This window comes from Cryptomeria japonica, chromosome 2 (genome assembly GCF_030272615.1).
Source record: "Cryptomeria japonica chromosome 2, Sugi_1.0, whole genome shotgun sequence".
Classification (NCBI taxonomy): domain Eukaryota; kingdom Viridiplantae; phylum Streptophyta; class Pinopsida; order Cupressales; family Cupressaceae; genus Cryptomeria; species Cryptomeria japonica.
The window spans coordinates 408,256,851-408,284,668 of NC_081406.1; the positions used below are offsets into that span (position 1 = coordinate 408,256,851).

At 38.0% G+C, this 27,818-nt stretch overlaps 2 protein-coding genes across 7 annotated transcripts in view; one reads left to right on the forward strand and one right to left on the reverse strand.

Moving 5' to 3' along the window:
* LOC131061989 (uncharacterized) overlaps positions 1-27,818 on the reverse strand; it is a 227,338-nt gene that overhangs the window by 113,587 nt on the left and 85,933 nt on the right. For all 5 annotated transcript variants that reach the window (XR_009110635.2, XR_009110636.2, XM_057995819.2 and 2 more), the window contains 3 exons: positions 21,062-21,144; positions 18,588-18,665; positions 452-531 (listed from right to left, as the gene is read on the reverse strand). Coding sequence is in view for 3 of the 5 variants with exons in the window: in XM_057995819.2 (XP_057851802.2) it covers positions 452-531; positions 18,588-18,665; positions 21,062-21,144 (241 nt within the window). In the remaining 2 variants the exon portion in view is untranslated. The remainder of the gene's footprint in view (positions 1-451; positions 532-18,587; positions 18,666-21,061; positions 21,145-27,818) is intronic.
* Positions 24,374-27,406, forward strand: LOC131873640 (uncharacterized). 2 transcript variants are annotated; one of them, XM_059216658.1, is made up of 5 exons: positions 24,374-24,433; positions 24,673-26,009; positions 26,118-26,453; positions 26,587-26,659; positions 26,762-27,406. In XM_059216658.1, the coding sequence occupies exons 2-5, from the start codon at positions 24,675-24,677 to the stop codon at positions 27,289-27,291; spliced, it is 2,274 nt and encodes a 757-aa protein (XP_059072641.1). In that variant the 5' UTR covers positions 24,374-24,433; positions 24,673-24,674; the 3' UTR covers positions 27,292-27,406. The 2 variants fall into 2 exon arrangements, with proteins under 2 accessions (XP_059072641.1, XP_059072640.1); XM_059216657.1 differs by lacking the exon at positions 24,374-24,433 and having other exon boundaries at positions 24,478-26,009; positions 26,762-27,405.

Below are 27,818 nucleotides of genomic sequence, written 5' to 3' on the forward strand. Positions count from 1 at the left end.
ATTAATTGGTAGAACTGATGTGGGAGTTACAATATCCCGAAATATCCTTGAAAATCTTATTCAAGTCATATTATCACATTAATTATCTCCTCCTAATATTTATAACAGGCATCCCAAATTGAGTACATGTGTACCCCAAATTTCACTTTCAAAGGCAATACCAAAATTTATGAAGATTGAAAATGATTAAAGTGTAGCATGAAATCTTATTTGAAGTATGATCTCAAGCCAAAAAACATATTTTTACAGAAAGACTAAAAATAAAAATTAGAAATTTTGTTTTATAAAAGAAAACAACCAGCTCTTTATGCTTGCAATAGCAGCAAGTAAGCCTTGCTGGATATAGTGATCCTCTAATTATGTACACTAGCAATTATACTAACACGATTTAATTAGGAAAAAGGTTAGATAGGAGAACAGAGAGCTTAAAAAGTTTGCTAGAGGAACATACCATGGAAATGGGCTGGAAGGAATACATCTGCAGTTGGGTCCCACAGAACAGTATCGATTCCATTTAAAATACCAAAATATCTGCAATATGCAATTATTTAAATTCCTGTGTAGCTAAAACTTATATAGATGTGTATAACTTGTAAATATCAAATGATAAAGGTTATTGTGCAACCAGATGAAGTTCAACAATTCTAAGCAGTATAGAAAGAGTAAAATAATGTGTGTGATGTATTGCACATGAACAGCTTGAGTGGACAAGAAAAAAAAAAACAGTTTTCTCAACCCACATGATTTTGACCTGGAATTTGTTTTCGATTTCACATAATCAGTGAGGTCTTATAAATATGGGTAGATAAAAACCAATCAGAATTTCCATATTCTGTTAAAGGATAGAATAGAAGTCCCCATCAATAAATCTAATGCACTTTAGGGACTCCTTGAGCTGAATGATGAAACTATGCAACAAAGAAAGATCATCTAACAATCCACAAAATTCAGTGATGCCACAAAAGGAGACAACTTTCTAACAAAGTGCTGAACTTAATTAGCTCATCGTTACGCAAGTTTTTGCATATGTTACAGCCCTAACTCAACCTATACTTCACAAAGAAGTCATTAACTACATATTCATACTTATAAATGAAAGCCTATTGACAAAGATATGCACAGTATCCAAATTCAAACATGGAAACAATGATATGTCACATATCATAAATTCATCCATGACATTGCGATTTAATGGTTTTAGGATGAAAATAAGTTTTGTATATTAAAACGCTTTTTCTTCTCTCCTAGTTGACCAGGCTATTATTACAACATTTATTACAAATGGACAGTTAAGTGGGCCAACCAACGCCACATCAGCTCTAAAAAAGATGACTAATACAAATAGATTAGTGCCCTTTTTTAATAATACTTGACGAACCAGCAAGGAAGTTTATAATAGAAAAGCTGATGCAAGCATATCTCTGTTACAACAATAAGTTTATTACTATTGACCAAGACGGTTTTCTGAGACACTCCACAGTTGTTTGAGTAAAAATTACAATCATTTAACAAGAAATTCAATACCTTTAAACCACCATTGACTATCCATTGGTTGAAGGTATGAATTTGACTTCAACAAGGGGTTTCAACTTTGACCCTTTTCTTTGACAGTTCTATTTGTTTTATGAAGAATTAATGCCAATAACTTTTTGTCATTGCAGCATTGACTTCTCTAATGATGTTACAAAAAGCTGGGGAGGGACTACGAACAGTAATCTTTACTGAGGATGCTGGAAAAGGCCAAGTAGTGTTGACTGAGAGATATATTGATTGTTGGCAGGAAGGAGGTGTATAAGGAAAATCAGCAAGCTTTTTACCTCACATTGGACCACCAATCATCATTAAGATTTTTTTTTTTGATGCTTTTCCCTTCTGCAATATTTGCATTAGACCATCTACTACACTCTAAATTAACCTTGTTCTCGTAGAAAAATTCCTTCTTTGAAAATGTCTTGAAGAAAGAAAATGAGGTGTGATGGTTACAAATAAACATCTAAATATCCTATTGCACCCAATCTAACTTCCTTATGTCTTTCAATGCATTGTTCAACGCATGAACACAAGGGATCCAAAATATGCGCTTGTAAGCACCCTCCACCATTAACCCAACTAATTTCCACAGATGCGTCGAATCAATGACCACCTCCACAATATTGGATGCCCTAGCCTCCTCCATGGCATCTCTCAAAACATGAAATTGGAATTCTTTATCCTTGTGCTTCCCAAAACAATCAATAGCTCTACGAAAATATGAGCCAGCTGAACATGTGACTATGATCTTGATAAGTGGCTGATGTCTAATATTGGTCCACCCATACATGACAATAGAGCAGCTCATCCTAATCCAACACTATCTCATTTCTTCCATCACCACACATTGAAATATTCTTGTCAACGAGTGTAGTGCATAGTTTATGTTCTCAAAGTAGGGTGAATGAGGAACTAACAGAAGCTACATCTTTAAACATTTGTTTGAAGTAAGCAGAACCTACTACATGGAATGAGATGGCTGGGCATAGAGAAATTTGGCTATGGAGGACTCTGCCACATCTCATGCATGCACATTGAATAAATTCGCAACTGTAATTAGTTTCTCACTAGAAATAGTCTTCCTCTTCCCTCTTGTGGAAATGTCATGTCCCCTTTTCCAAACAATAGAACTTACTAAATATAGGAAGTCCCCAATGGCAAAAAATTGTAGGCCAATTGTGACAAGATACAATGGGAAAGATTATTTATTTAATATTTATATTGTCCCAATGCAATTTACATATTTTGGGAAAATAAACATTAAATTTATTATTATTTTACTTGATCCAACTCAAGAGAAATTAATGGATATGATAGTTATGATACATAATGATTATTCCCGTCAACAATGTTTACGACAAATTGTCATAGTGATAATTATAGTCTATTTTCAACCAAGAATCCAAAGATGGTTATGGGAAATCTTTATGAGGCCTATTTTAAGAGGGAATATTTGAAAATATTATTAATTAATATTTATTTTAGCTCCTTGGTTCATGGGAATTTATGTCCCATCTTTTATATAAGCCAGAAAGCTTTCACAGTGGAGTTTATGCTATTTTCCTTTGACAGGCTTTATGCTTATTGTTCTTCAATGACTAATAAACCAGTGGAGATAGAGACTCTCTGAGCAGGATGCTCATGGTTTCTAATTGATCTAAGGTCAGAAGGCAAAGGGTTGCTAAGAGTAATCTCATGTAGAGGTTACCGTCATGCTGAAAGATTTGGTAGTGTTGGCAGATTTCAAAGTTTTGGTTTGCAAGTGTGATTTTTGCAGTTTTTAGTGTTTCTATTTGGTATTTGGTTTTCAAAAGTTATTATTGGGTAAATGAATGTAGGTTTTCTGTTGTTTGCCCGTTCATAGTTCATAGCCTCTTTCCAAGTGCTTAAGTCATACAATGCAAATCTAGAGAGATTTCTATGAGTTTTGACAAGTTGCAGGCAAGGGTTTGAAGTTGTAATTTGTGTTTAGAATGCATAACCCTATGACAGCCTTGAGGCCGTGGGTTTTCTACTATTTCATTGTATTTTCAGTTATTTTATCAGAAGAACCTTTGGTGTGATGTTTTTAGTGATTTCCTGGAAGTGGGTGTAGTTTGCAATGTGCTTTACTTCAATTTGGCTCACTATTTTGTGTAGTTGCAGCAGATTCTATTCCAATTCTATTTCATTTTATTTTCAGTTATTTTATCAGAAGAACCTTTGGTGTGATGTTTTTAGTGATTTCCTGGAAGTGGGTGTAGTTTGCAATGTGCTTTACTTCAATTTGGCTCACTATTTTGTGTAGTTGCAGCAGATTCTATTCCAATAGAATATTTTAAATAAAATGACGTATTTTTCATCTCAAATCTGTAGAAAAATATTATTTTTCAGTTTGAGAATATGCTTCCAAAACTAGGTTTATCTTCTTTAGCTTTGGTTACATTGTTTTGGTGAAAAAGTTAAATTGTTGTTAAATCAATCTATTTCAGAGTAGTTTGCAAAATTTTAATAAAAAGTATTTAAAAGGTTTCAGATCAGATATTTTATTTGATAATGGACATTATATGAAACATGAATATCACTACTAGTACTGCCACTAGGACTACCAAACATAGAGGTTATATGCATAGCTGATTGCATTTGCATTGGCAGCTATGTAGACATTGATTTTGCCTCCATGTGCAATCTATAACACTCTGCTCTCTCATTGTCTTTTATCTCTTTACAAAACTTAACCCCCTAGCCTATAAAACCCAATAGATGAGAATACACTCTCGTATAGCTCCCATTAAAATGTTATTTACAAATGTGAATGTAATGTCCCCAAATTTTTGTAAGGTGACTTAATTAAATTAGTTGATTAAGTTGTCCAAAAATTATTCGAAAGGGATGATTTTGATTGATTAATTTTATTAAAAAATAAAATGAAAATAATAAAATAGTCACTTTATTAAATAAAGTTCTCCAGTTGTGACAAATATTTAGTAAGGCCTCGCAAAAATTAAATGTGGCCTAATCTTCTAGATAGAGGTTAAAGGCATAGTTGAAAAACTCGGACTCGCCACGGACTCGGCAAACCAAAAATTTGGACTCGGACTCGGACTCGTGAAAGACTCGTGAAAGACTCGGCAAGGACTCGGCAAAAAAAAAAACCGTAGTTTTACAAAAAAACATAAAGAAATTAATGCATTTAGAGAACATAAGAGCCATAATTGAAACATTACACATGTCACATACTCATAGTTTCAAACTTTCAACTCTAAAATGTATAATACCAAGATTTCTTCAATGCTAATTATGCTTTTATATGGAGCCTAATCAGACTCGGAGGTTAAATTTTCCCTACTTCCATCGGCGCAATTTCCCCCCATATTTTTCGACGGGGGTTTCGGGGCAACGCCCCCAAGTTGGGGTCAAGGGGCATCGCCGAAAGATCCTAAAATTTGACTAAGTCTGGAAAATTGAAGAATCCTCCAAAAACTAGATTTTGCATTATAACTCCTGGAGGTTCGAAACCACTCTCAAACATCCTGACAGTATATATGGAATATAACTTAAAGTCTGGAATGTCATCTTGATCTTCAAATGCCCTGAAATTTGGCTAAGTCTGGAATGTCTTCCTGATCCTGAAATCTGACTAAGTCTGGAAAATTGAAGAATCCTCCAAAAACTAGATTTTGCATTATAACTCCTGGAGGTCCGAAACCACTCTCAAACATCCTGACAATATATATGGAATATAACTTAAAGTATAAGAAAGAAGAAAGATAAAAGGAAATGTCACTTATACTTAAATGTTATATTCCATATATGAATCCTGACGGAGAGACCTAATTTTTTCACATGTTAAACTCAATTTTAAAGCTTGCATGACATTTTCTCTAGGTCGCACGAGTCCATCTGAAAGACTCGCGAGTCCATGCAAAAGACTCGCGCGAGTCCTTGCACAAGACTCGCGAGTCCGGGCGAGTCGACTCGTGGCTCCCATGGACTCGCGAGTCCGTGGCGAGTCCGTGGCGAGTCCACGAGTTTTAAAACTATGGTTAAAGGTCTTTACAAGGAGGTTTGTTGGGCTGCAGTAAGCATGTTTTTTATATAAAAAGAAGTGAAAACTAGGAAACTGGCCCTTAACATAGCCTAAGGGCTATCAGTAGCACATTTGCAGCAAAAAGATCAAAATCGAATTATAGAGTCCAGACAGCAAACTAGTAAATAAGTAACAATAGAGGGTACACCCTATAAGTCCAAAGTAGCCATAAAACCATTAAAACATAAAAACTATAAAGAACCTAGACCTAAGGACCTGGCTTGCGAAGCCCCACCTAACCAAGGACATTAACCTACTCTTCTGTGAGGAACTTGAAGAGTTCCCTGCACACTTGCTTGTCAGCATCCTCTTCCTTCAAGGCCTTGTCCTGCAACAAACAGAGGGTTGTTGTCGAGCTGTGCATCACCGTAATGCAAAACCTATTGATGCTTGCTAGCTACTTATCTCGAGTGTCCCACCTATTCATCTCTTTGATCTCCATCCTCAGCTCATGAACCTCATGTTTTAGGGCCTACAGCTCACCATCCTTCAGCTGGTCATTCAACTCAACATTCTCATCTGCCCTCATAGTTTGTTGTGCACTTCTGCAGCAATTTGGCAGCTCCTCTTTTCCCCTTTCTTTTCCCCCTTTTTCTTGCCAGCTTTCCTTCCCTTGTATTTCTTCTTCACCGCACCACTCAAACTGTCCCCTTCCTTTTCCTCATCACCCTCATCCCCAATATCCGGCCCCAGCACATTAACAAGGTCCACTTTCTGTAGCATTTCATCCGAGGCCACTTCATCAGCTGCTCAGCAGAGTCCACTTTCTCCTCCGTCACATCCTGAGAATCCAGTGAAGGGCAAATACCAACCTCATCACCAACACCAGCCTCCCCAATGTCCAAGTCCTCATCATCGGGCTTATTTAAATCCCATCATCACCCCCCTCAATATCATCTTCAGACTCAATAGCAGTTTGTTTCTCACCTTTTCTACCACCTACATCCCGAGAGGCAATCCTTCATGACCGTCTCCTTCCTTCAGTTCCGAAATTAGTGTCCTCTTCCTCGATATCTTCAAAACTAGAATTGTCAATGGCATGTCTCTTCCTTTTTCTAAAGGATTTGCTTTTACCCTTACAGAAAATGGTTTTCCGTTCTCTGTTAGTGGCAAGAGAGCAAAAAGGTGGGAGGGCTCAATTCCGTGATGGTCATAGATGAGGAAGGGGTTGGTGAAGACAAAAAAGCTTTGCGAGAAAGCTGGAAAATTCTAGGGGGGGCAATTCCACCCGCATACGCAACCAAGGGGTGAGAATCATGAAGAGGGGTTTGAATCATCATAAAATTATGCAGGGGGCATAAGGCTGAATGATAAGCATATAGTTTGTAAATCAGACCCTGGTGAACAGGGATGGGCCTTTTATCTTAAATCTTAGGGTCTAAAGATTCCTTGATGATCTTTTGAGGGAATGTAGCAGATAATGATGGAGACAAATAGTATCATGATGCCTAAAATGATTTAACAGAGGCATATGGTAATAGTAATAAACCTTATAACGGCCCTCTAGGGAAAAGTACTTCATAATCATAAGGCATATCTAGTTCCAAGGGTGAAGTAACTCCATCTTGGTGAAACCACCTTACATTTTAACAGGGGCTTCCTTCCCCTTGAAAAATTTGTTGAGACTATCGTTGTTGGCGACATGGTTGGTCCTCTTCCATCTCCTTGTAATGTCCCCCATTGCCTAGCGTTCAATTTAATATTAATTTGCTAGCCTTATTTTATTCCCGGAGGCTAAAAGCAAATTATATAAGGGGATAATTCATTAATTAAATATGAAAGAGTCTATGGATATAAACTTATATCTCATTTCATATTTAATTAATGGTGGGCCCATTAAATATTAATATGGGGCGATATTTGACTTGGCCAATATGTTTCCTAATGCCAAGTGAGGACATTAAATTTAATCTATGAAAATTTTGAAGGATAATGCGATATTAGGGAATTTGGTCGAGAGGTGGAAATCAATAAGTTATTTTATTACTATTGAGCTGATGGAGGTAAAAGGCGATATAAATATATTATGCCTTTGTAAAAATTTCCATTGTAGCCCGACTCCCTTGGTTGTGACGGCATTGACTAAGTTCGAATATTAAATATTTTATGAAAGCCGTGCTAGGGAAGACGCATTTATAAAAGTCTGAAATCGTGACTTTGGGGGACATTATTCACGACTTGTCATATTATTGCATCTCTCTCTCACGGAGCACTCTGTGTGTTCTCTAACCCTAGGACGAAACCTTGGCGGTTGCTTGAGTCTGGACGCAAAACCCAGGCTAACATCTTAGCGGCTTCATCACAAGCGACTCGGAACTCTTAGATGGCAGTATTCATAGGTTTTGTTCAGCACTACAGCAGGCAATAAATATGAATTGAGGAAGACACAACTTCCCTAAGCTAGCGCCTCCCACATTATCAGTGTATTTGCAGGGAGGACGAATTCCTTTGTATGTTGGAGTTCTTCTCTTGGCCACGATATATTCCACACTGGGCATTATACGATATTTCTTCCAGAATTCAATATTGAAGTTGTAGACAGTAGCATTTTGGCCATCTCCTCTCCAAGTTTAGATCCTTCCTTTCATAGTATGATCGGGAGGCAAACTTGGTATGTGAAGAACGATTATTTCTTTTATTAATACATGGGGGACACTTTGTATGGAGTCTCAATCTGGGTTTAAGTGTTACAGTCACATTTTAGTAAACATTGAATTCTGATTTATATATCTTTGATGTAATTTCCTTAAGATTCCACTGTCTATGACATATATTATGTGCAAGTGTTAATTACCATTCCAATGTACTATTTACATTTTGGCATCATGTGTAAACCCTCAAATTCAAACAACAAACAAGAAATCAGATAGTTAGACAATTCATGCAAAGTGTTTGACAAAATGCGAAACAGCCAAAATTTAAAAAAATCAGGTCAGAACTAGTAAGGGTCATTTCAGTGGTATCAGAATTGGTGATCTTGCCAGCCTGTTGGGACTTCAACAGAGAAAACCAAACACTAACCAATCATATTCAAATCTGCAAATTTCACCTCATTCCAAGCTTATGCAAACTGTTTGACGAAATTCCAATGGATTGTAAGGGAAAAGTGTTGAAAACTTCAGTGCAAATCAGGGATTAAACATTGCAGCAAATTGTTTCTATAAACCCTCAAGAACTTGGTCCTCATGGATACTACACCCAACGTAGAGAAGAACAACAGGAACAAGAAGTAGTGGAAGAACAAGACCACTTAACCATGGCGGAGCAACGGAATGAGGGTGGAAATGAGCAACCCAACATACAAGATGTTTTGGGACAGTTGGCACAACAACAACAACAAATGATGCACACCTTCATGCAGTCACAGCAACAGCTATTGAACACAATTGGTAATTTAAGGGTGCAACCACGAGTACGGAGTCAAGATGGAGAAGGTAGTGAAATAGATCGCAGAAACCATGCTAGAGCAACTTCTAATGTTGTTAGGACAGCCAACACAAGTTCTGATAGACCCCTTAGACCTACATTTCTACCAAGAAGAAATGAGGCAGAAGAGGTTCCTCAAGAAGAGATTGAAGAAACACATATCACGGATGACGTCATGGCTGCCTATGATGATTATATGGCACTTATGGAGCAAGTCAGAACATTAATTAATTTGAATCTGTTCATGAATCAGTGGAAAGATAAGGCTAGATATGGATTGGAAAGGCAGGACAGAAGACCTAGAAGGCAAATTGCGCAAAGCACTCAACCTGCAGAGTACAAGGTCCCATTACCCACATTCGATGGAAGAGGGAAGACTAGTGCCAGATCATGGGTGCACAAGCTTGACACATTCCTCTCCCTTAAACCCACGGATGAGGATAAAGCTATACAATTTGCCACAATGCACTTGGAGGGAGTAGCATATGATTGGTGGCACCATGGCTTAGTATCACAAAATCATGCCATGATACATTCTTATGAAGAATTTGTCAGTAAGTTGATTGCTCGTTTTGACCGGAAAGACATTGAGGTTTACTACCAGGACTTGGCTCAACTTAAATAGGTTGGACATGTAGAAGCATACATTAATGAGTTCCAAAAGATTGCGGTCATGGTTCCCGACATGTTGGAAAGAAGAGTAACCATAAGCCTAACACTTTACATGATACCATTGGACTAGCTCTTGACCTCGAAACTACATTGTCCTTTCAGCCACAAAAGAAGAATTTCAGCTCTTGCAAACCATAAGAAGGGCTTTAATCAGTAAAAGAACACTTCACAAAAAGAAGACCAAGAATCCAAGAATGAGTTGAGGAGGAGGAAGCTATGCTTCTCATGTAAGGAACCATGGGAACCTGGACATCGTTGCCTGGGAAAAGGCAAGGTTCATTTGATTGAGGTCATGTCCAATGATGAAGAGCATGAGGAGCAAGAGGTTGGTGTGGAAGATGATAGTGATCATGAGGATCAGCCACCACAGGCGGAACTAGAAGATATTGCAGCCAAAGAAAATCCTCATAGTACCATTGCCACTTTGTCAAGAGTTCCCCGTAGTCAGCCTTTTCAGTTGAGAGGGGTTATTAAGGGGCAACGGATGGTTTGCTTAGTTGACAGCGGAGCCACACACAATTTCATCAATGAGGGTTTAGGGGTGAAACGTTGGCTACATGTCAAAGGTTTTCTAGGATTCAGTGTGACTGTCACAGATGGGTTTCAGCTGAGTTGCAACAAGGTGGTACCCCAACTTAGCATCCAGTTGGGAGATTACACTCTAATAGATGATTTTTATGTTGTTGGACTTGGTAATATTGATGTTGTCTTGGGACTCCAATGGTTAGAGTCACTTGAGTGTTATGTTTAAGACTTCCGCCATATGCAGCTTGAATTCATGGTTGATGGTAAGAAGGTGATGCTTAAGGTTATGTCTAATGGTGGTTCTTGAATGGTTTCAGCAAGGAGGATGGAGGCGATGAGCATGATTGAAGGCCCTCTTAATTTTGTCCTTCATCCCTCGATAATCAAAATCCCTCCTCTCCTTGAACTTCCTCAGCTTGATTTCTTGAAGCTCAGTCTCCATTGCTTTGGCTCTTGCTGAGGTGTTCAAAGAATACCAACCAATCTACAATGGATTGTGAGAGGAAATGTTGATACCTAACTTAGGATTGGCAAGTTGTATTGAACTACCATCAGTCGTCTTGCCAACTCCATCGGGATGATCTTGTTTGTTGGGTATCTTGGCAGCATGTACGGTTGACCTTCAAAACATCCAACTCTCATGTAGGTGAAAGTTGGGAACTGAGAAATAAACACCCATACTCATTTACTTTCTTCCAGGCTGCCTCAGAGACCCTTCTATTTTTTAGTGTCTTGTCAAAAAGACACATGAAGTGACCAAAGAATGCATCTTGCACCCTTCTATAATAAATCCTGTTGGGCCTCAAAGTTAGTTGATCATAATATTTCCACATTGGCACCAACGACCTGTCACACTTTCTAGAAAGACCAGGAAATTGTCTGAGTGATGCCACGATATATACCAAGTATGAATTCATATAGAAAGTGAGGGTGGTGGGAACTTGCGACAGCAGCTCACATAGGTTGTCGCTGATAACTTCTCCCCAGAAAATGTGAGATTTCCCCTTCCTCATGATCACGATATACTTGTACATCCAGATTTCAAACACGTTAGAGTGTCCCAAACCCATTATCTTGCTGAGAAGAGTGATCATGTCACCAACTTCTTCAATGAAGTCGCAGCAATACAACTTAGGCCATCTAGAAAAGCAAGTCCTGGGAGTAGTAAGCCACTTGGCATTGATGTGTCTGATACAATCAGATCTTCTCTGATTATAATTATCCAGGGTACTTTTCATTGTGATATATGCATACACAGGAACTGCGGGAACTTTGAAAATCTTATCTATGGTCTTTGCATCCAACCTGATAATGACGTTCCCATCATCATTTCTGATGCTTCTAGTTTCTTTATCAAAATGAGATGCGCATGCAAGCGCAAACTCGGGTTCTAGGGAAGCCACTGGGAAAGATGAGACCAAATGAATATGGTTGTTCAGGAGCAACTGCATCCCATGTGTTGGTGAGCCCTCTATTCGTTCTAGGAATGCAGACATATCAACATGTCCGATCTCTATGTCTCGGATCTCATCAATGAGAGAGATCACCTAAGTGGGAGCAATCTGATTCTAGTATTTGTCATATTTGTATTTCATTTTCTTGTTTGGAGGAGATGTGTTGATGTGTATTTTGTACACTATCAAACACAGAATAAAATACCTAAAGGTACCTTATCGTCTCTTGAGTGAAGCCTCCGAATGCTGAAGATGTCGCGAAAAAGGATCAATCGGGATGACTTCAAGGTTCTTGTATGTAGGGTCTTTACGTGTGGATAAGCTCTCTGTGGTATGATGTGATTTGCTGGAATCACAAGGGGACTTACATTTGATGATTGAACGTCTGATCTGCTTTGAATATTGCTAGAACACAGGCTCTTGCTAGCTTTGATTTGAAAAAAGGAAAAAAGACGAGGGCAAGGAAAGGATCTAATTCTAATACTAAAAATGTAGGAGCAATGAATGATCTTTGATGAAATTCTAACTAGGTCTTGTTTTGACATCGCAGGACCATCTCCACAAGGCTAGTGCGATCTTCGAAGGAAAGCTTTATGATGTTCAAATCATCACTGCAGGCATAGACACCATCAGGCTGATGCATATCAATGAAGAAGCGATAATTGAAGTTAAGCTTAAGCTGAATGATTCCAGTTGACTACACAAGGCAAGTCTGCAATCAACAAACTGCTAGTAGTATGGATATACGAATTCCACCATCAATCAAGCACATTTCTTCCACTATCTAATAATAAAATCAAACATGAGAAGTATAAATACCACGCAAATTGTCGAATCGACCCATAAATTTCACCATTTCTTCAATGAAGTTACAAGTCTTTTACAACAACATCTTGGCAACAATCTTTGCCTTCTCTCTCTACTCTACTCTAATTGCTATTCTATCAACTAGCTAATCACCTTCTAACTACTCTCTATCTACTAACTGCTTCCAACTATTTCTATTCTATTTCTAACTCCTTTACAAAATGAAATGCCAGGGCTTATATAGTGCCCTCAATACAATTCGATAGCTTAGATCAATTTGAGATCAATGGCCAAGATTTTACAATGAAAACCCTAATTAAGGTTTGTTACAACCATTACATAACATTTAATGCCTGACCAATGATAAAATTGTATTGCTTGGACACATGTCCTCTCTAGAAAATTCCACCAATGGATAGCTGGGGTAGGTACATCGGAGTTTGTGCCACCTTCCATGAGTTAGGTACATTGAATCTGGAAATGCTGAGGTGGACCACACTGATTGGAGAAGTGATGACTAGGATGCCACCTCGTCTGACACTTGTAACTTGGTAGATATTCAACTTGATGTTGTTGAGAAGCTAGCTTTAATTAATTCATCTGGAACTATGTGCTTCTTCAACGAACCCTTGTTCTAACTTCTTGTGTCCTTGATTTGCAGGATGATTGTTGTACCTCGCCTTGGAATGCTGGATTGGAAGAGGTCGCCCTTGATGACATTAGTCCAAAGAAGGCCGTCCTTGTCTATGCTAGGTTGGAGGAGGTCGCCCTTGTCCTTGCTTGATCGTCCTTGGAGGAGACCGTCCTTGATCTGGCTTGATTTTACAACTCCGGGATCTCCATTTGATGCCTACACAAAATATTAAAATTAGTAATATATCTTGAAATCTAAAAATTAAACTTTAAAAGGAAGATTCAAGATTTTAATTAGGAAACTTCATGATAAATCTTGAGTTATCATTTCCTAATTAACCATGTAATACTTAGATTTTTCCAAAAAATGTCTAAAAAATAAAACCTTGAATAAGGGTGTCAAGATGATTTCGCCATACCTCCTCTTGAGTTTTAAACTCTAAGAAATGATGTAAAAATAGATGAATTTTGCTAGGCAAAGTGTAGATCAAAGCTCTCCCTTGGATAAAATGCACCTCCTTTAGCTTGGAAAAGAACTCCACCTCAAAAAATCTGGAAATTGGCCTTCAAATGTCTTCAAAATCTGGAAATTATCCTCCAAACTAGCAAGAAATACACCTCTCCAATAGCCTTCAAGATGAATTTCTCCTTCCTTAGTCTCCACACTTGGTAGAAATTCGCTCCACACAAGCTAGATTTCGCACCTCCTTCCTTGCTTCTCCAAATCGCACTTGAAATAATGAGTGAATGATTTGAATAATGAAAAAACACCTCCAATATATAGAGCGCTCACCTTCCACTTACCCATGAGGCCGACCTTGCAAATAAAGGCAAAAAAATAAATAAAATTAAAAAAAGAAGAGGTCGACTTTGATAAGATGAATAAAAATAATACCTCAAGCGCTTCATCTTTTAATTTTAATTTAATAATAATTAACTTCGAAATGCCTCAATTAATTAAAAAAAAACGATTTTCCAAGGCTCAAAATTAATTATTAAATGCTATGCGCTTTTATTAAATGTCAATTTGATTTTTAAAATATTTTGGAGTTTTAGCGAAATTGGCATTTAATGTGTTTTGAAGGACATTAGCGTTTAGGCATAGTAAAAATATCAATTTGTTAACAACCTCGCTCTGGTCCCTGGGAGAGGGACAGGAGCGCTTTTTCATTTTGGCCTTGTATTCCTTGCTATCACGTTCAAAATCTCTTCCTGGACGTCCAAAATGGGATTCTTGTTTGGAACTTTGAGTTTAATCTATTCGATCTTTGGAAGGAGTGTTCCTTAGGACATTTTCGCCCTGATCCCTTGGTGAGGGACAGGAGCGACTTTTGGTTTATTGCACAAACTCTTGATCATATCAACCTCGAATTACTTCCTAGACGTAGAACATCACTCCCCACTTCATCTCGAGTCCTGGCAACAAGAAATAGCATTTCAAAATGTTAGGCACTTAGGCATTTTGAAGATTTCGCTCTGGTCCCTTGGAGAGGGACAGGAGCGCCCTAGCCCATTTTCTTTGAATTTTGCGGTCCTTGCAACCTCATTCCATCTTGAAGCACTTCAAATATCATTCCAAACTTGTGCCTTGGCCTGGACTCGTCCCAATTTGGAGAGGAAGGCTGGCTAATGTGTTTTTCGCCCTGGTCCCTTGGAGAGGGACAGGAGCGATTTTGCAATTATAAGCTCACTTGTGCTTTGCTAGTCTTCGAAATTATCTCCAATGGACCGATTATGCCTTTCTTCATTCACCTCAAACTTGAAATTCGGTTTACCTTTGCCAGAAATTTGTCCTGTGAGAAAATCGCTCTGGTCCCTTGGAGAGGGACACGAGCATCTTTTGAAAATCGCTCTGGTCCCTTGGAGAGGGATAGGAGCGCCTTTGCAACTTGGGTTGAATTTTTCCTTTGTAGGCCACTCAAGTTATATTCAACGAATAAAACATACTTCTCTTGACCTCCTCAAATCGCGAAATCACTTCAATTTTGCAAGGATAAGGCAAACTTGGAATTCAAGCTCCGGTCCTTCAGTGAGGGACAGGAGCGAATTTTGTCTTCTAGGCCAAATCTTTTCACTTCTCATCTCGAAATTCCTTTGCTAGGGAAGATTTCACCTTACTTCATGCTATGAATAAAAGTTAATGTCCATAAAAGGTCTAAAATTGTGCATATAAAGAAAAGCGCTCTGGTCCTTCAGTGAGGGACAGGAGCGAATTTGACCTTCTAGGCAAAAAACTTCATCATTTCATTGTCTTGTCTCGATGCTCTATCATGCTCATTTCGTCCTTCATTGTGTCTTTGATGTTTCAAATTGACCAAACAAGGTCAGGAATGACTCAAATAAACCTTTTCGCCCTGGACCCTTGGTGAGGGACAGGAGCGCTTTGCCTTGGTCCCTGGGAGAGGGACAGGAGCGAAATTCGCTCTGGATCCTCAGTGAAGGACAGGAGCGAAATTTGACTTTTCGAACTCTCTATCAGGATAATTTTTATGGAATATAACATTTAAGTATAAGAGACATTTATATTCCATATATACTTTCAGGATGTTTGAGAGTGGTTTCAGACCTCCAAGAGTTATATTGCAAAATCTAGTTTTTTGAGGTTTTTCAGTTTCTAGACTTAGTCAAATTTCAGGATTAGGACATTTCAGACTTAGCCAAATTTCAGGATCAGGACTTTCAGACTTAGCCAAATTTCAGGATCAGGACTTTCAGAGTGCAAAGGCCAACTGACAAAACCCTAAAAGACCTAGAAAACAAACCCTAAAAAGCAAAAAAAAACATGGGTCCCCATTTGCAATGGGGCGATGTGTGAAAACGTCACAACAAGATGTCGACTCTTTTGTCATCAAACAGGAATCTGCAACACTGCGATGAAAACTTAAGAGGGTGAGAACATCTTCAGCAGCAATCAGAGATTCCATAGTCTTCAAGCCTTGAAAACCAATGCCCACACCACAAATTGGGAAGGTTTTTATCATGAGACAACTTGGACTGACTCAAAGATGCTTTATGGATGAGCTTGGACAGCGATGGGAAGGAAAATTGGATCTCATGGGGGTGACTACAAGTGGAAAAACTTTCACAATTCGCACTTGTAATTGGGTCTCCAAGACCTAACTACAAGTGGAATAGTAAAGTTTGAAAGCAAGTAATAATGCATACTTGTAGTCGCGTCTTGGAAACCCGATTACAAGTGACTAATATGTGGTATGATGTTTTGGAAAGCATTTTGAGCATGAGAGGAGTATGACTGAATATAAAATGAGCTCACCATAAAGTGTGCAATCGGGTTTTGAGGACCCGATTGCAAGTGTATTCTCATCTTACCAAAGGGACAAACTTGATTGAAATTTAATAGCATATGAAATGGATAGGAAGCCATGATTCGAACTACAAATGAATCTACCAAAACAATTCAAAGGTGTAAACTAAGACCTGAAATCGATGCACAAAATGCATATAGGAGTGGCACGATTTTGTAAGATGCAAAGGGCAATGTGATATGGAACGCAAATGCAACGCATGAGAGATGCCAAGACCCGAATGCACAAGATGCAAGCTTACAATAATACAACTCATACATATATGAAGAACCATGAAAGCATGAGATAAACAAGAGTGACTTTCTCTTCATTACATCTTACAAAAGCATGAACAAGAACAAAAATAAAAATGAAATAAAAGAAAGAAATACATGTCAAAGAAAACCCATGAAAGAGAAAACGAAAACACCAACGTGATCTTGAATGAAACTTTGAAACCCTTGCAAGGAACTAAATAGGCGATTTAGAGGAAAACTAATCCTTGGATTCAAAGACTAACACATTAAATAAACTCCTTCAAAAATGCAGCCAAGGATCAAGCGAATCGGGTTCTAGAAGACTTGATACAAATACAAAAAGCGCTTGAGAGAAGATTGAGCAAAAAGAACACTTGCAATCAAGTTAATTTCCACCGATTGCAAGTGATAAAAACCTAAGAAAGGAGCTTTATGTGTAATCGGGTTATTTTGTTCTGATCACACATAAATAAACACTCAAAACTTTTAAAATGAGCCTATCCAGTTGTAGTTGGGGTCTTAGAGACCCAACTACATGTGAATAAGTTTCACTTGTAATGCATCTTAAAATCCCCCAACTTGCACTAAGAGCTCCAAAACCCGATTTTGCACTAAGGGTGCAAAATGAAAGCTTAAAACAAACAAAACCTAACCAAGGAAAACCAAAGAAAAGCACACACTCAAGACAAGCAAAATTTGAGACAAATTTCAACCTTGGAAAGCATGCAAAGGGACTAGAAAACATGAATTTTAACGAAAAATTCAAGGGGGTTGCCCTCATTTTTGGTTTTCAAAAATGAGGACAACAATCCCGCCATTTTCAAGCAAAAGAAATTTTGGGGATGGCTTTGAAATGACTTCAAACATCCCCAAACCGTCCCACATCCCTGGAACGTCTTCAGTGTGGGGACAACGGCCAGAAACCCTGATGACACATCCACGTGTTACATAGTTCTTGTCATTGTTCCTAGACTCGTCGAGTCTCGAGGTGAGCCATCCTCACCGAGTCTTGGAGACTTGGTATCCAAGTCTTGGAGACTTGGTATCCGAGTCTCATCAGCCTAATAAAGTCTAGGCAAGTCCTAAACCTAAGACTTGGGGCCCTACCTCGCCAAATCTGGTAGACCTACCAGACCCACCAAGTCTAGGGAGTCCTGAGCCTAAGACTTTGTCGTGCAACTAGGCATGAAAAAGAAACCAAAAACATAAAAAGAAGCAAATAAATTTTTTTTTTACTTATAATTGCCTTGTCCACCCGAAAAGCAACTTCATTTCATTTTGAAGCCAAAGAAGTAAAAAAAAGAGTTTTGCACCAAAATTGGATTGCATTGTAAGGAAACCAAGAAGGAGATAAATCAAAATTTGGTGGTTGAATCACATTTGGACAGGCCTGTAGCTACTTTTGGTGAGTCTAGAGGTGTCTACAGAGGATTGGCAAGAGCTCACTATTTGATTTCAAGCGAGATTTATGAGGTAAGTTTGTATTTTGAAATCTTTTTATTTTTTTTTAACAAAACATTCATTGTTCTTTTACATTTTTTCTTTCTTTTTTCTATTTTGTTTTAATGGACCAAAGAAAAAAGTTAACAAATCCTAGGTGCGTTTAATTTTTTTGTTGAACAAACTCTAGGTGTTTTTGTGAAAAAAAAACTATTTTTATAGTTGCAAACCCTACATTTTTTGTATTAGTTTAATTCTATATGATAAATGTTAAAAAATTTCTATTTGTACAGGGTACACATACCCAAGCTAAAATTGCAATGCTTGATAACATAGGTTTTTTACAAATATTAGGAAGGGAGATTTGAAATATAGAACTACACTAAAAATACTAAAGCTAAAAACTTCAAAACTCTACATATTGCAATGATAAAGAAGAAGATTAGGAGAGAGGAAATTATATGCTTACTTTGTACGATACTGCATCAATATATTGGACAACCAACCAGAGCAAAGTGTTTCATTAACATACGTTGGTGAAACTGTTCTGCAAACCAAGAAAAATATTGCAAATGAATGGACATTAGGCAACACAAATATTAATCATTCGTCTAAAGCTACCTTATGCATGCAACTCAATAAGATCACATCAGTATATGATAATTTCTCTCTTAATTGTCATTCTTATGCTTGATGGTTCAGTAATATTTAGATTTCTAGAAAGGAACAAATAAAAGTTCAAACAGATCAATTGTATTAATCCAAAGAGTTAAAGCATCTAAATCTACATTATGCATGCAACTCAATAAGATCACATCGGCAAATGATAATGTCTCTTTAATTGCCATTATTATGCATCTTATTCAATAATAAGACCATCTAGAAGTATCTAAGACTACATATGATAGAGGTGGAACAAAATAAGTCTAGTGGTTGTAGATTAAAGAAAATGATATTATATTATTGGGTATGAAAGGTTATGCTGAAGCGTAGCAAGCTTAGTCATAGTAGATTATGCTAGAAGATTCATGTTTTAAGAGTGAAATGTGCACCAATGAGGACTATCCCTATGGTGGTAGGAAGAATATCCTCCCTAGGAAGCAAGTGTTTTCCTATTCATATATACTATTTATTATACTTTTTGAGTTTAAAGTTAGTAGACTATTTGGTGTGTGTTAATGGATGGATATATTTGTGCTTGCTGGAAAATGTACCTTGTTTTATTGCTTCATCAAGGTTCTAATCAATGATGTTCACATGGCCTAGCAGAGTATCCTTGAGATAGGGATGTTCATTAGCCAACAGATATTTTGGTTCAGCATGCTCTTGAAAGTCCATTATCAAATGAGATCCTAGCTAACTTATTTAAATGATAAATTGAAACTGTTTTTTTTGTGTTTTTAAAATGGATAGAAACTACTGAAATGGCAGTCACAAAAACTGCTTCTTGTATCCTTGTTATAGGTTTGGAAAATCATCAACCACAAACGTAAAACACTTGCTCAAATCTGCTCATGAAATCTACAAAGAAATCCTCAAACCCAGGCTGAAAAACAGATACCCTACGTGTCAAGCTTAAAATTGCTGAAATGTGGATTTATGACAGGAAAACCCTACCAGGGCAAAACCTTTACAAATCCCTTAACATAATCTGAAAATCTCCCCTTGAAACCCTAAGGATTTTGTACAAAATAGAAAGATAAACTGATTGATTTATTACATGGAATCAGAACCAACCATTGTGACTCCTTAAATGGTGAAAGTTGCTGAAAAAACTGTTGAAATTTGCAGCGATATGCCCCAAAGGTACTTGGAAAATCTGAAAGACCCTTGCCTTCCTTCCAATGTTTCATCTTCCTTTTCAAGCCCTAATGAAAAATGAAACCTTCCTTTTTGCTAATTTATAACCCTCCTTGAGATTATGCACTTCTCATAAAGGTGCTTTTCTGTTCTAATTTGGTTTAAAGTGACAAGAAGAATCAAATCACATGCCTAGAAGGGCTTTGTCATGACATAGTGAGGAGCAGCATGTCCTTGTGAAGTCTTAACCTGGCAATAAAGAGAGAAATACACACCTAGAGATGTTTAATCACTTCATGTGCACCTGACCTGAAAAGCATGCACCTACAGTAGGTTTACAACTAAACACTTAGTCATTTTGTCTAAAGCACACTTTCAGGAGTGGCTTGCCAAAAAATGAAGAATATTGCCACTTACTTTTGTTTTTATTTGTAAAAGAACATGCACTTGAGAGTTTTGCCACTTGAAGCTTGCCCTAGTCAAATTTTACTACTTCTAGTGTGATCCTAAAGTCACTTTGCCTTAGCTGGAAACCAAAAGTGTGCACTTTGAGGTCTTAAACACTTTTCATACTTCATCACTTTTTTACTCCTGTCAAAGTGTGCATCAAGGTTTATTTTTCCATCTTGTGCTTTACATAGACAATTTCACTATTTTGACAACTTTTTACTAATGACCAAGACTTCTAGAGCTGAAAGACAATCAATGCATTCATAAAATGATGAATTTCACCTATGGCATATTATGACAATGAAGAAATAACCATGATGCACAGCGTCTTTCTATGTGAATTGACAAGAAGACTTACAATATTTGCAAAATAGACACCAATAAGCAAAGTTTTGTAGGGGTACAACAAAATGGACTAATATATTTTACTCCTTAAAATTTCAAGCTTTTGGTTGTGTTAAATAGAAAAAATACCATGAACATGCATAAATATCATTTGCAAGGTAACTTCAAGTAATGAGGATAATATTCACTATCACATGAAGAAAACAGACTAGTGAATTTGTTTTGGGTGCTTAGGTTACCACAGCCCAAGTGTCCCATTAAAGATTATAATTCCAACTTTTCAGCCAACATGAAAAGAAAAAGCAAGGTAGATATCTCAACATAAAGGCCATGTTTGAAGCTACATACGTAACCGCATTACTATACACAACACCCCCCTTCAATAAACTCAAACGCTCAGGATTATGGCCAATAGTGCGATCATCAAGTGCCTACAAAAACAATTAATCCATTTCAAACAATTAATCAAATTTTGCCTAAAACAATGTCAATACCATTTCTAGTAGTAAGTAGCAATCAAAATTACAAATTTCTCACTATAATGAGATCTCAAAGAAGGGAGAAGCTAAGATATACAAAAGCATGAGATATAGTAAAACATTTGGATGTAAAATTTTGATAATCAAAAAACCTTGTGTATTTGTATGAATCATTCTCAAAAAAACTGATGAATAAATGATGGTGCATACAGACAGTTTAAATGACATACAACTAATATAAAAGAAATAGTAAAACACTGGTGAACTTCCTTAATTGTAATCTAAAACTCAACTATACATGCATTTAGGAGACAAAAGGGTAGATTATGACATCTCATATATCTTTTACAAACAAGAATCTTACATAATATCAACATAAAGTTATTTATAGCATGGCATGCAACACCTTGGCTTGTGGTCATCATTACGAATTTACGACATACAAACTCGGAAATGCTATGTAATATTCCTCTTAATTTTTTTTTGTTTTTTAGCAATAAGAGTTACAAGCAAACACCATAACCCGTTAAGGTTAGAGAAATAATCCAAACTGTTGAAAGGGAACCCTTCCACCTTTTGTTCACCAAGAGCCCAATCTGGGAGGGTGAGAGCATATGGTGTTCCAGGGATCATTAGCACCATAAATCAAACTGAAATTACAATGCACGGGTGGCAAGCCAGCCCCTTCTGCTTATCCAGCAAGATAGAAACCGAACTCTTGCGGTAAACCAGCCAAGGGAAATATCAAGAAACTGAAACTCAATCACTCTACCGTATGTTTCAGCGGGAGGACATTACATTAAGCTATCACTCTACCGCATATTTCAGCGGAAGGACAATTGCATAAAACTTATCACTCGACCACTTTTCAGTGGGAGGACTGAGTACATAAACTGAATTACAAAGCAAGAAGGCGGCTAAGCCAGCCTCTTCCACTTATGCAGTGGGAATTACAAATAAGAACAGCAAGAATGATTGATCAGTACTACTGAAACAATCTTACAAAATAGAGATATGAGATAAGATAAGAATCTTAATGTTGATCTCAAACAATCCACTATCAAAATCACACCACACTTGAACACTACTGCTGTTTTAATTCTGCAAGCTAGAAAACACACTATCCAGCCACTACCGGATACACCAAAACACTCATAACTTTCTCAAAACTAACCGGAATCACACCAAATAAAATGCAAATGACTAATATAACATAGGCAACCAATTCAATACCTCAAACTCGCAACTTGGAAGCCCCGAAGTGCTGCACGCATCCCAAGGTAAGTCTGAAAATGGTGCTACAGCAGCAAACTTCGATTTGCAACCAAAAATTGTGATGACCACCAAAATCCACGCCAAAATAGGAGAATGATTGTCTTCCCAATACACTTCCAAAGAGCCAATACCCAGAACGATGCAATCACTTGGTCAAGAGATATGAGCAAACTATGGTTTCAGCAACTCCGCGACCAGCAACAAGAAAACACTCCAAAATCCACACAAAACTCTCCACAATTTGCAGAACACTCACAAACAGCACTGGAATTATAGGAACACAGCTAGGTATTATCTTCCAAGTACGAAACTGAGACTTAGCTAGGAAGCCACACTTCGAAGCTCAAATTTTCAATCGCCAAACCAGCAGCATAACAATGCAATTTCATAAGATAACCAAATGGGAGGCCAAGCACCTGTATTTATAGATTTTTCCTAGGTTACCGGGTTCGCCTCTGGGCCCCCCTAGTACGGGTCCGGGTTCGACCAGGTCCGTGGTACGGGTCCGGTTCGAACTGGGTTCGACCAGGGTTCGAAAAACCCAGAGTGGGTTCAACCCTGGTCGAACCCAGTCAAACCCGGGGTCGAACCCAGTCGAACCCGGACGGACCCAGTCGAACCCGGACGGCTGGGCGGCCCGTAAAGTCAAAAAACAATGCAAATTTTTTTTTTTTTCAATTCCACCTTGTAAAAAGTGAAAGTTATAACCTAAAATTGACTTCTAAAACATTTTATTGACTCATTTCACCTCATTTGTGTTGCAAACAAAAGTTTTATGAGAGCAGGTTGAAGAAATGGTGAGGAAAATTTGGCTTCCAAGATCAAAGAGAAGTTGAAGACTGATTTTTGAAACTTCAACAAGTGTTGCAGCGTCATTTCCATACATTTTCAAGCTTCCATTGGCTACAAGAAGTAGGTTTTTAAACATTTTTTTACAACTATTTTTGTTTCACAAATTGTCAAACATGAAACTTGAATTTTTTTTCATTATTTAGTTTTTGTTTTTGAATATGTTTATATTATTTCTTGTCATGGGAACTAGAATGGCATCTACATCTTCCTCCATTGGCAATGAACAAATAATTGCAAAACAAAGAAATGATCCAAATTCTCCCTTATGGAAATATGTGGACATTATAAACCAACTTCCGGGAGGTGGGGGATTCCGTTGGAAATGCCATGGATATGATATTGAACGTAATAGTGCATATTATCAGGTGGTAGGCCATTTGTGTGGAATAAAAGGAAGAGGCATCAAAAAATGCCATGGAAAAAATGGTAAACCTATACCAGATGAGACAGTGATGAAATATATTAGGGAGCATGAGGTGGCAGAAGAGAGGGAAGCCCGTCGATTGAACCAAACAGCATCAAAGAAAACAAAGGGAATGCAAGGCCCTTCTAATCCCACTATTATAGTAGAAGACCACCCCTTCTTTGCACAAATGAACCTCAAAGTGAACCACCCTTGACACATAAAAGAACAAAGGGGCCTTTAGAAACCGCATTCCAAAATGAGAGTAGAGACAATGCTAACGAAGATATAGTAAGGTGCATTTATGCAAATGGGTTGTCATTCAATGTTGTTCGCTCCCCATATTGGAAGCAAATGATAAAAAGTGTTAATGAGGCTCCAAGAGGGTATAAGGGCCCCGGTTATGAGAAGGTACGTGGAACCATAGTTTTAAAACTCTCCGACTCGCCTCGGACTCGCCACGGACTCGCGAGTCCTTTGGCGCCGCGAGTCGACTCGCTTAGGACTCGCGTGGCGAGTCCAGGCGAGTCCCTGCGAAAGACTCGCGAGTCTTTCACAGGGACTCGCGGGCCCAGAAAAACGCGCCCGTGAGGGTTAAAACCGCGTTTTTTTTTTTTTTTTGACTTCATTTTGGTTTTTTTTTGGCTGGAGCAGGTTAGAAGGGTTTGGAGGAGTAGAGGGAAGAAGGAAAAATCAGCAAGAGAGATCTAGGTAAGGATTTTTCTCTTTCTTTTTTTTTTCATTTGAATCATTTCATTGTTTTGAAACTGAAAAAAATCTTGAAAAACAAGGGGATATGCTGCCAAATTTTTTTCTATTTTCTTTCCTAAGTTATTTCCTCTTTTTTTTTTCTTGTTTTTGAATGCTATTTTTCCCAAATGATTCATTGTCATTTTTTTTGTTGATTTTCCATAAAACCCTGCTGATTTTTTTTTTTCATGTTAAATCAGCAATGGCAAGTTCAACTCCAAGGGCAACCCCAAGGTCAGGAAGACAAAGAGATAAAGCTTGGAAATATGGGATTGCAGGAAGCAAAAAGGGGGAGGTCACTTGCACCGAATGCACAAGATGGATGACTGGTGGAATCAATAGATTAAAATACCACCTTGCACAAATACCTGGATATGGTGTGGAGGCATGCCCCAAATCAACTCCTGAAATTATTAGAGAGATGAAGGCCATTCTTGCTGAGAATGATATGCATAAGGAAGAAAGGCAAAAAACAAGAGAAGCCATAGCAGCTGCAATGAATCCCACATTGTCCACTTCGGGTCCCATTGGTCACAGTCGAGGTCGTCAGTCACTTTCATCTTTTGGTGACAATGAGGGTGAGGCTAGTGGCACTCCTGTTAGATCAGACCCTAATTTTTTTGTACCACGCAATGTTCCAGGTGCACAACCTTCACTTGAAGGTACAGGATGGAATAGAGAGAAGCATGAACAAGCACGGATAGCAGCTTCAAACTTTTGGTTTTACAATAATCTATCTTTCAATGCAGCAAACAATGTGTATTGGGAAAGTTTTGTTAATGCATGTACAGTGGCGGGTAAGGGGTTTAAGGCCCCAACAGGTCATGACTTCAGTGGGCCATTGCTAGAGAAAGCTGTGAAAAATACAGAAGGTGTGGTTGATGATCAGAAAAGGTATTGGAAGAGAAAAGGATGCAGCATTTTATCTGATGGATGGATAGATGGACGAAATAGGACTCTTCTCAACTTCTTGGTGGCTTCAAATGGTGCAATGGTATTCATAAAGTCTGTTGATGCCTCAAATGAAATAAAAAATGCAGAGACTTTGTGTAATCTGTTGGATGGTGTGGTTCGGGAAGTTGGAGTTGAGAATGTTGTCCAAATTATCACGGACAACGCAGCTGCATATGTATCTGTAGGTAGAATGCTTATGCAGAGGCATCCTTCGATTACATGGAGTCCTTGTGCTGCACATTGCTTGGACTTGGTGCTAGAGGACATTGGGAAGATTGGATGGGTGAAGAAGGTGGTTGAAGATGCAAAAAGTGTCACCAAATTCATCTACAACCATACTTGGGTGCTTGCTTTGATGAGAAAACACACAAATGGCAAGGACCTTGTGCGACCTGGAGTGACACGATTTGCTAGCCACTTCATCACTTTGCAGAGCATTCTTAGTGCCATTCCTCATCTTAAGCAGATGTTTGTGTCAGATGCTTGGTTGGGGTCTGCATACTCCAAAAGACCTGAAGCAGAGAAGATTGTGACCATTGTTTTTGATGAAGGGTTCAATAAAAGTGGAGAGGAGTTGACTGCGGTAAGTAACAAACACAAAAGTAAAGTTTATACAATCTTGTCTATTTGCTGATTTTATTTTTTAGGGGTTGATTTTGTACTAATTTAAAATTTGTTTTAATTTTTTTAGGTGACAGAACCTTTGGTGAGGGTTCTTCGTATGGTGGATGGAGAGGGCATGCCAATGGGTTTCATTTATGAGGCCATGGATAGGGCCAAAGAGGCCATTTCACATTACTATCGTGGAAATGCAAGAAAATGTGAAATCTTTTGGCGCTTCATTGATCGTAGGTGGACAAACCAACTCCACCAACCGATACATGCCTTCGCCTACTTTTTGAACCCGAAATTCTACTTCTCTGATTCATTTAGGGCTGATGAGGAGGTCATGGCAGGTGTTATTACATGCATTGATAAGATGACACCTGATCCTGAGTTGAGAGACAAGGTTCTTGATGAGTTGGAGGTGAGATTTGACATTTGCAATTGCTCTATCTTTATTTATGAATTCGGAAATGTTCATTATTGAATTTGAGTTTGACACTTTGACTATCTAGTATCTATTTCTGAATTTGGAAATGTTCATTCCATTGTTCAAGATCTACAAAAGTGCAGAGGGGAGACTCTTCTCATCACAACTAGCAATTGATAGGAGAGGAAAACAACAACCAGGTAAAACATTTAGTAACTTAGTTCAATAGTGCAAGAAAAAACCTACAAACTTGATTGTTACATTTTTTTCTCAATTCTAATATTTCTAAATGTTTTTTGTAGATTTATGGTGGGAGAATTATGGTGCCGGCACGCCTAATCTTCAAAAGATAGCTATCCGTGTTTTGTCTCAGCCATGCAGTGCTTCTGGGTGTGAACGAAATTGGAGTGTCTTTGAAAGCATTCACACAAAGAAGAGAAATAGATTGTCACAAAAGCGGCTCAATGATCTAGTATTTGTTCGGTACAACCTTCGCCTTCGAGTTAGACAGGTGGAGGGTGTTTCACATGAGGCCATTGACTTGGATGAAATTGATCCATATGGTGATTGGACCATGAATGAACAAAATGATGGTGATGATGTCCTCCTTACCGAAGAAGAAATTGCAGAAATAGAGAGAGGAGCAGCACAAGATGCAGAAGGAGCAAGATTGGATGAAGATGAGGACGAAGATGAGGATGATGATGAGGACTATGACTTTGAAGAAGAATCATCTCACCATTTAGATACCACAACACCCACTGCTACTACTTCTAGCTCAAGGCCTGAAAAATTGAGCTATATTAGGAAAAATACAAAGAGGAAGATGTAGTCTTCTCTTTGGTTTGTTCATTCACATTGCTGTTTTTCACATTTGCAGTTGGACTTGGACATATCATTATATGTAATTTTGTGAACATTTATATACTTACGCTGCCATTATAGTATTATACATTTTAGTGTTGAAAGTTGAAACTTGAATATGCTGCCATGAATGATGAAATTTCAAATATTGCGTGTTTGTACTTTGTAGATCATATAACATGTGTAATGTTTCAATTATGGCACTTATGTTCTCTAAATGCATTAATTTCTTTATGTTTTTTTGTAAAACTACGGTTTTTTTTTTTTGCCGAGTCTTTGCCGAGTCTTTCGCGAGTCTTTCACGAGTCCGAGTCCGAGTCCAAAATTTTGGTTTGCCGAGTCTGAGGCGAGTCCGAGATTTCAACTATGCGTGGAACATTATTGGAGAAAGAGGTGAAGAGGGTTGAAGATGCATTGAAACCCATAAGGGATTCATGGGTTGAGACAGGTGTAACAATTGTTTCAGATGGGTGGAAAGATGCTAAAAACCGTCCC